Raw genomic sequence first — 8,922 nt, forward strand, 5'->3', positions numbered from 1 at the left:
CATACAAAACCACCCACAGGGTTGAGGAAATATAAAGCATGAAAAACTCAGTATCCCATGCATTGTTGAACACAACATCCTGACACTTGCACAGACTACAAGGTAAGGTGACATCCACTGAAATGTTAGAGAGGAACGTAGATATTGTATTTTATATAACTTTTTGCAGTTTCGCTAACTATCTTTAACAACAGACCAAGCCCAGTAACAGTAAATTAATTAGTAGTCTAGTACACGTGATACAGTTATAGTAGTAAAACATAAGTAATGCATTTCATTTAATCTGAGCATTTTCTATGGTGTCTATTTGTTGTCTTTGCATTAGATGAAGTTTCTACTTCTACTGGTGATGCTGACAGCATGTGCTGCAGCTCCTCAAGGTACAAAACTTTTTCATTTATTCAACTGAAATAAATTAGATTTGCAATGTATTAACTGTAGACTCGCTATTTGAATACTAACATACAAAATAGATCAAATGTACTGTATCTCTCTAGAAATGACCCTTCTGCCCATAGGCATATGGCTATTGTCTTGTTTTGTAACTAAAACATTTTTTTATTTATTTCACAGCTAACATAGTAGTAGAATTCCATTCAACTGAGTTTCTAATAAAGTAAATAAACTAGGAATGTAATAATGAAAAAAAATCGAACCATTAGTAAAAAAAACAAATAGAAATGTTTAAATTTTAATACTGTACACATACATGTACATGTGTGAGCGTGTGTGTGTGCTACACGTCATGTTATACTGTAAATATGTAATATATGATATATGTAATATATTCTTACAATGTTTTACTGTAACACTTTATCCTTGATGTTGTCATTTCAGTTGAAAGCAAATTTGTTCCATTACTGTACATATATTTGCTTGACTTTACACAGCTACATCTTCCATAACACTTGTGGTATTTCCACTTTCAACCAGGAATAATAATAATGTATTTCTTTGTGTAGTCCACAAGATGCTGCTATAACAAAGCTAGCTAGCTAACGTTTGCATATGTTTACATAGCCATATATAACTACTAAATTCTAAACATGCCTACACCCACTCTTGCACCGACACTCTCTCATTAATGTGCCGTAGCTGGTTAGAAACAGTCATTGAGTTTTGGGAAATCACAGACCTCAAGAATCAACTTTTCCTCCATTTTTTAAAACTCAGTGACAACAGAACAAACTCTCATTTCATTAGTCAGGCGACATGGTGTCCACTGATAATCAATTGTGTGGTGAAACTCTGCGTCGCGTTGTCAAAAAGTTCAATTCAACAATTCAGCTCTGGCTGAGCGGGCGGGCGTGTGCATGATACGAGCACGAACGTGACACACACGAGAGCGAGCCTGCGTCCCGCTCTGCCTGCCAATCCACCCACTCCTCCACATCTCACCGCACACCTCTCATTGAAAATGAATGAGGACCAGGCAACTGTTGCGTCCCATGTAAAAGGCCCTTAAGACAGATGCTCCACTAAATGTATGCAACAAAATGGGAAAAACATTCTGATCTAGGAGGAAAACCTGAATAAATGAAACTCAAATTTAGCTTTGTATTAGTAGGCTAAGCTACAGTGTGTTATGTTCTTACGTCTTTATTGCAGTGAAACAGTCACTGATTTGGAACCTTACTGTAATATTGCTGTCAGCATGAAAGCATGAAACATAGGTGAATTGGAAAAAAACTAACTATTGCCCAGTGGTCCGACCACAATTTAAGTCATTTCCATTGTGGGTTTTTGTTGTGCATTTGGTTAATGTAGTGTTCATTTGTTGCAGCATACTTTTTATTTGTCGCGTACATTTAGTTCATGTAGCGCTGATTGTCTGTCTTGACCACTGTAGTTTCAAGTGTCAGTGGTTCATATGATAACTCATAATAAGTATGTTCCTCATCCAAGTTCCTGTAACACTACATTCACAGTAAATATACAGTACAGTTAATTCAGTATATGTGTCAAGTTTGCTACCACAATTTTATCCACATGGTTAGTTGATTATTTTTTTTTAGCAGTGAATAGCTTTAGCTTACAGAGCTGTTTACGGAGTTTTAGAAAGGAAAATTATACAAAAAAAAGTATAAAACACAATTCTAAAAAAATATAAATTCCATGAATTATTACAATCAGTATTTCCACTGGATATTGTATTTCTGTCTTTGTTGCGTAATTCATTTGCTAATGTGTAATTTGCATTAACATTTTGCATTATGATTTTGAAACTCTCTCTTTGTTGGATTAGATCTTTCAGGTAAAATGTTCACCTTCCCACAACAGACCAACTCAGCTCATGTGAGGCTGGAAACATCAAGAGAGGAATTCAGTGCTGTAACTGTCTGTCTCAGGTATTGTAAACATGTAATATGCGTGATGGAACCCATTATATTCCTGACTGTGAAAGGCATGATGCATGGGAATCTGTTTTTTGTGTCTACAGGTCCTTTACAGACCTCAGCAGAAACCATGTCTGGTTCTCTCTGGCCACGCCCTCTGCCGCCAATGACTTCCTGATTTTCAAGAAGACTGCAGCCGATGTGATCGAGCTGATTGCCAGGAACAGTAATGTGGAAGTTGTAGGGCAGGAGTACAAGCTGAACACATGGCACTCTGTTTGTGCCACCTGGAGCTCTCAGTCTGGACTGGGACAGTTGTGGCTGGATGGAAAGCCCAGTGCCAAGAAATTCATCAGCTCCGGATCAAACATCAAAGGAAAACCTATCATTATCTTAGGACAGGTACTAAAGTTCATAGTCTTCCTACGAATACTAATTTATGACTTCTCTAAAGTATAGAGCTCAAAAAATATTGTCCAATGTTACTGTTATCTGTTTGACTCTTTCTTCAATGTCTACAGGAGCAGGATTCCTATGGTGGGCGGTTTGACAAGCAGCAGTGTTTCACTGGCATGATCTCTGATGTCCACATGTGGGACTACGCCCTTTCACCCTGTGAGATCCAGCGCTACGTGGATGATCTGAACTTCACCCCAGGCAATGTGCTCAACTGGAGGGCGCTGCAGTTCCAGATCACAGGAAGAGTGCTGCTGGAAAATAAACCAGTGAATGAATGTCACTAAACGGCCAAATCAAGACCTTAAGTGTCTTATAAAGTCAAAATCAGACTTTCTATACTTTTGTCCAGTGATAGTGAAGTGAGAGCATTTCCAAAAGGTTTCTGTCTCCTCTGTATCAAGTATAACATTTCCAGCTTTCTCTTTTGTTGAGCATGTCACTTGTAACATTAATTTGAATATCAGAGTTTATCCTCTTTCCTTAACTTTTTTTTTTTCAGTAACAGTTTTGATGTAACTGTCCTTTCATTGTGAAATGTGGAGTGCTGAATATCTGCAAAATTATAATGTAAATCTGAACTGAGCATAAAACTGGTTTTGGTGGTGTTATTATACATCAAAATTATTTTGTCATTGGAAATACAATTACTAGATGTCCCCTTTAAGTAAGACCTCTTATAGCCTATCTGCCCTCTAGACCCATTGGTAGAAATTATAACACTAATAGGGAAAATTATCGTACCACATTACATCTGTAGATACAAATTATTTGGAAATTAAACAGTACAAATTTACAGGTCTAATGTGTAGAAAGCAGATAGAAACTAGGACTGCAAGCAGTCATGGACGAGACCAGCCAGATGTAGAGGAAAAAGAAAGTGACAACAAAGAAAACTCTGCAGCACCCAGGGGTCCATTTCAGAAAGCAGGTTCAACAAACTCTGAGTCTAACCCTGAACTCTGAGTTGATTAACCCCGAGATAGGAAACTCTGAGTTTTCGGTTCCAGAACAGCTGATCTGAGTTAGTTCAATCGACTCTGAGTATGTTCACCCTGAGTTAAGCGCATGCGTGACAATAAAAAGCCATCATCAATACAGCTCCGATACTACGATTCAACATGGCAACAGGTAAATAAAAGGCAGAGCCTCCATTTTAATCCAGTGGATGTAGAGATATTAATGCATGTGTATGCGGACGGTGCACATTTATCTTTAAAAAAAGAGCCTGAGTCAGAGTGGGGAAAAGTGTCAATAAGTTAACACAAAGTTTTATTCAATGTTGTCCATTAATTCATTTTTTTTTTTACCAGACTTACATTTCCTTAATGGATGATAAAGTAGTGGAATCTGACTGTGTATTAGGTTATAGCCTACATTACATTTTAAATATATTTGTTCAGCTTTAATCTGACAGGGACAAAACACAGGTGTCAGCAACTGAAGATGAAAAACATAGTTAAAGATTTAAAAAAATATATAGATCAAAGACATAGAGACACGATTGTAAGCTCACAATCTGATCCAGTAATAATGTGTTTGGTGATTTGCACTTGAAAAGGCGTTGAGGTTAAAATACAATAGATCTTAAATTTTTAGACATCTATTTGTATCTTGGCTCAACAGCATTCAGTGACTTTATTTCAGCTACTTCAACAAATGTAGTAAATTTAAACATTGTCACTGAAATGCTGTTAAAACACGTTAAGACTATGCACCCTATTTAAAATAGTTAGAATGTAGTTTCAAACTACATTGTGCAGCTGCACCACGATCCTGCTCACTCAGAAATATATAATCTCCAATATTATAGGAATGATGTTCCATCAGTGCAACCAATCACATCATGAGAGATAGAGATAATTATTTATTGATCCTACGTGTCTAAAGCTTCATACCGATTTTGTAAATTTAAACTGAGATTACACATTATGTGCAATAAACATTTCAGTGCAGGAACTGCTCTAACACACTGACAGCTGTCTTGTGTGCACAGTCACAGTGTTATAAAAAAAAATAACTTCCACTCGCAAAAAGGACATGCAGAGGTTTTATTCTGAGCTGAGGGTGAATTCATGCTGTGTAGGCTAATATTTGAATGTGAAGGCAAAAACTGCTGTTCAAAGAAATGACTGATGCGCATAAAAGCGGTAACTTTAGATAGTCCTTGAGTAACAAACTAATATCCAACCAGGATTTTGATTCTGACATACAGTAAACCTCCGCTAATTAATGCGCTTTGATACAGATTGAATGAATGAGGAAATGAAATGGCGTGTCTGGCTCTGTAAGAGGGAGGAGACAGTGAGAAACTCAGGGTTTGTTGAAGAAAACCTGCCAGCGAGCAGGTTAGGTTCACAGAGTCAGTTATCGTGGTAACTGACCCAGAGTTACCTCTCTTTCTGGAACTGAAAACCCAGAGGTTCCCTCATCTCAGGGTTAACAAACTCAGAGTTTTCACTAAACCCGCTTTCTGGAATACCACCCTGAACTCAAACTCTCAACCTTGGACACCAACAGCAAGTCATGAACTTGTTGAGCTATCTGAGAAGTGGTTTGAAGAGGGGAGGCGTCACACTATGACTAACGACTCGTACACAATTCATCCATCAATTTGATGTGTCACCCAACGGTTCTAACTGCACCGTGTATCTTGGCGGAAGATGATGGGACTTAAACTCACAACCTTGTGATCCAAAGACCACTCTGCCAACTTCCACTTTGCTGTGAGCCAGTGGGGAAAACTGAGTAGTGGGTAGAATTTGCAACCCACCTGCCAATTTTTGGTGTTTCTAGGTCTTACGGTTTTTGCTGCACAAACACTTTTAACAGAGAAAAATAATAATAAAAATAAATTTTCACAGGGTCACAATAGGCAACCTTCGACTTAATATGACCTCAATAAGCACTTGAAAACATACCACATGCATGAATTGCTACATTGTTGGCAAGTAGGACTTGGCCACTTGGGAATTCGAACCCTAGACTTTTGTATCCCCAGAGAAGGTGCCTTACTGACTGCACCACTGGGGAAACATGGGTTCCACACACCTTCTCACAATTTGAGGCAATGACATCACATGTGCAAAACTGGGGTATTTTTGTCTATTTAGGGGTCCAAGCACGTAGTGCTGGAACCCTATTGTATTTGCTGGAAATTGTTTGTTTCTTTCTTTTTCTAAAAGTATCTGCAGCTCAGAAACCGTAAATCCTACAGCAGCCATATTTGGCAGGTGGGCTCCTACGGCACACCGCTACTCAGGCAAGGCAGCCCATGCACATTTGCCAGATGGTGGTGCTATAACAAGCAACTTTACATTTTGGCCAATAACTTCTGAACCGTGTGTTGTAGACTGAAAATTCTTGTGTTCCTAGATTCTTTGGAATGTGCCAAGTCCAACCCATATATCACTTTCAATGTCCACCATATTGCATTGTCCGCCATTTTGAATTATTTAAGAAACACTTTTTTCGCATGAAACTTGGTATGCAGAATCTTGGGACCGTCCTCTTTCAAAGTTATATAAAGGTTATAGATAGGTCAAATGGTTTGGCTTTTATCGACCAATAAACCTTTAACGAAACACGCGATAACACTAAATTGCCCATAACTCATTAACCATTCATCAAATTAAGCCAAAATTTTAAACACATGTTGAGAAGTGTTGCGTGAACACACCCCCAAAAGCATTTTCAACTCTACCATTAGTGGGCGCTATAAATGCAAAAAGTTTATATCTTGTAATCGGCTACATGGAAATTCGGTTCACACGATCTAGGGTCATGACTTTGTCGATGCATACAATTTGGTAATGATTGATTAAAGTGGGCATGGCTTATTACAACAAATCTAAATTTCTAGACATTTCACCTTCCAAAATTCAAAAAATCTAAATAAATCACCCGTACGTCCTACAGAGCTGAAATGTTTTCAGCACATCCACTGAATTGTGACAAAAGTTTGCCTCACTGCAACCTATGGTCATTTCAGAAGTCCGTCACTCTATATTTTAAAAAATATGCAAAATCAATTAACATCTATATCTCCATAAGTCTTTATTCATATGCTACCAAAATTGACACAGATATTCTCTAGATGGTAGATATCAAGTTTTTCAAAGGGTGTTCAGATCGGTCAAACGGTGAGTCTGCAGTAATATTCAATATCTTACTGTAATTAGCACTGTATGCACATCATTTTCTATTTTGCCAAATGTTTGATCAAACTTCACCAAAATATTTGACAATACAGCCGAAACCAGCAGAATGATGTGTGATTTTTTTCAGAATTTTATCACTGACATTTTGACTGTTGTAAGCATTTTAAGTTTAAATATAGCCGCGAGCGGCGATTGAGGGGTCCAAGCACAATTTGATAAGACAGACAGATAGACAAAACATTACAGAAGGTAGAAAGACACACACAAAAACTGACATGTTGTGAAGATCAAACATGCAGTCTAACACCGGCTTTTGTGTTGGCCAGTGACTTCTGACAAGTTATCTTATCATTGCAACCACATTGTTGGAGTTGTTCACAACGGCCAGACTTTCTATTATTTGTCCTTGATGACTAATGACTTTGGAAAGTGACTTCTGACAAGTTAATCTTATCATTGCAACCACATTGCTGGAGTTGTTCACAACAACCAAACTTTCTATTATTTGTCCTTGATGACTAATGACTTTGGAAAGGACAAGCCTGGACTTGATCCCACAACCTTCCACATGAAAGGCTGATGCTTTACCTAGTCAGCCAAACATCTGTTATAGGTTTAGTGGGGAGAAACTAACTAAAGGGAGAAGTAGTGTGATACTGCAACCTACCAGAAAACTGCTGCTGCACTGCTCTCTATGGGTTGAAAGGTCTGGCCACACCCCAATCAGGTCTGGCCACCTGGGGAATCAGGTCAAACCAGCCGGTCTTTTAACCTGTGCTGGGCGCTGATGGGTCCATCGGGCTCCTGAGGTTTGGTGACCGGAGTCTCCAGTCTGCCGTGTTGCAGGGGGCCGGGGAACGGGTACTTCAAGTCGATTGATCCGCGGGGCTACCGGGAGCTCCGGGTCTCACGCTGCCTTCCCTCTTAGCTGTTTTAGCCTCCTCTGTTATAGGCTCCTTGTTTTGTTTTGTTGCAGAGGGTCACGCAGTTACACTCCAGTCTTCCATGTTACCACTATCTGCCATATTGATTAGCTTCACGCTGTTCAATCTAAGCAACTAGTCTGCATTCTAACTGCCTCTGTTTTCTCCCTGGTTTGGTTTGACTTTCTGCCATAAGTATGGCACTTCGCGCCAGTTCATACCCGCGGACACAGAGAATGAACAGACTGAAAGCAACACAGAGACTAAACCAATTTTCTAATGACAAACTTTTATGGTATCAAAATTAACTGGAGGATGATATAATCAGATACAAATTCTACACATAGGGGCTTTAAATTAGAAATAAGCTTATTGGAGATACAAAAAGAATACGACACACTGAAACAGGAAAAGCTAAAGAAAACTTAATTACTGTATGTATGTGTTTTGTTTTGTTTTTTCTTTCTGTGAATAAAACAAGCTGTTCATGGTCTACATGTTATTTCTTGTCAATTTACCCAAAATATAAGTAGGAAAGTAAGGAATAAAATAAGGAAAGTCCCGAATTGATGCTCTGTCTGAAGCTCCCTGAAGAGTGTCGGTGTCGTCTTCATCACCATCATAATCACCATCATCATCATCGTTTTCAAACAGTGGTAGGTTGCGGGCTTTGCAAATGTTGTGCAAAATGCCACAAGCTGTGATGATGCAGCTGGCTCGCTCAGGGGTGTGTCTGATTTCTCCGTGAAGAATATTAAATCTTTTCCACTGTCCTATCCCTCTCGCCACCACACATCTTGTTGCCTTGTGTGCTCTACAGATAAAGTAATCACATTTCAAAGATAGATAATGTATAATATTTAATTAACCAACTGAATGAATATAATTTGGTGGATAGAATTCGGATAGAATCCTAGAATCATGTGTTGATCCTGGCCATTTGGGAACAAGATCCAATATTTTGTAACTGGCATCAAATACCGCTTGCACTGTGGTATCTTTTTCTGTTGACGTAGACCTGATTCTCACTTGGAGCTTGACGCGCAC

General features: G+C 38.7%; 1 protein-coding gene across 1 annotated transcript; it reads left to right on the forward strand.

The window, feature by feature from the left end:
* LOC139643176 (C-reactive protein-like) lies at positions 1 to 3,403 on the forward strand. Its single transcript, XM_071518357.1, has 5 exons — positions 1 to 102; positions 326 to 380; positions 2,246 to 2,348; positions 2,441 to 2,738; positions 2,858 to 3,403. The coding sequence occupies exons 2-5, from the start codon at positions 326 to 328 to the stop codon at positions 3,077 to 3,079; spliced, it is 678 nt and encodes a 225-aa protein (XP_071374458.1). The 5' UTR covers positions 1 to 102; the 3' UTR covers positions 3,080 to 3,403.
* Positions 3,404 to 8,922: the final 5,519 nt, after the last annotated feature.

The sequence above is a fragment of the Centroberyx affinis genome, unplaced genomic scaffold, assembly GCF_046629955.1.
Source record: "Centroberyx affinis isolate AG114_WGS23_722 - 3 ecotype Tasmania unplaced genomic scaffold, CSIRO-AGI_Caff_v1 ptg000574l_1, whole genome shotgun sequence".
Classification (NCBI taxonomy): Eukaryota; Metazoa; Chordata; class Actinopteri; order Beryciformes; family Berycidae; genus Centroberyx; species Centroberyx affinis.

Coding starts and splice junctions, on each gene's coding strand:
- LOC139643176 (XM_071518357.1), top strand. CDS start 326: ATGAAGTTTCTACTTCTACTGGTGATGCTGACAGCATGTGCTGCAGCT. Junction 381..2,245: donor ATGTGCTGCAGCTCCTCAAG/GTACAAAACTTT, acceptor TTGTTGGATTAG/ATCTTTCAGGTAAAATGTTC. Junction 2,349..2,440: donor GCTGTAACTGTCTGTCTCAG/GTATTGTAAACA, acceptor TTGTGTCTACAG/GTCCTTTACAGACCTCAGCA.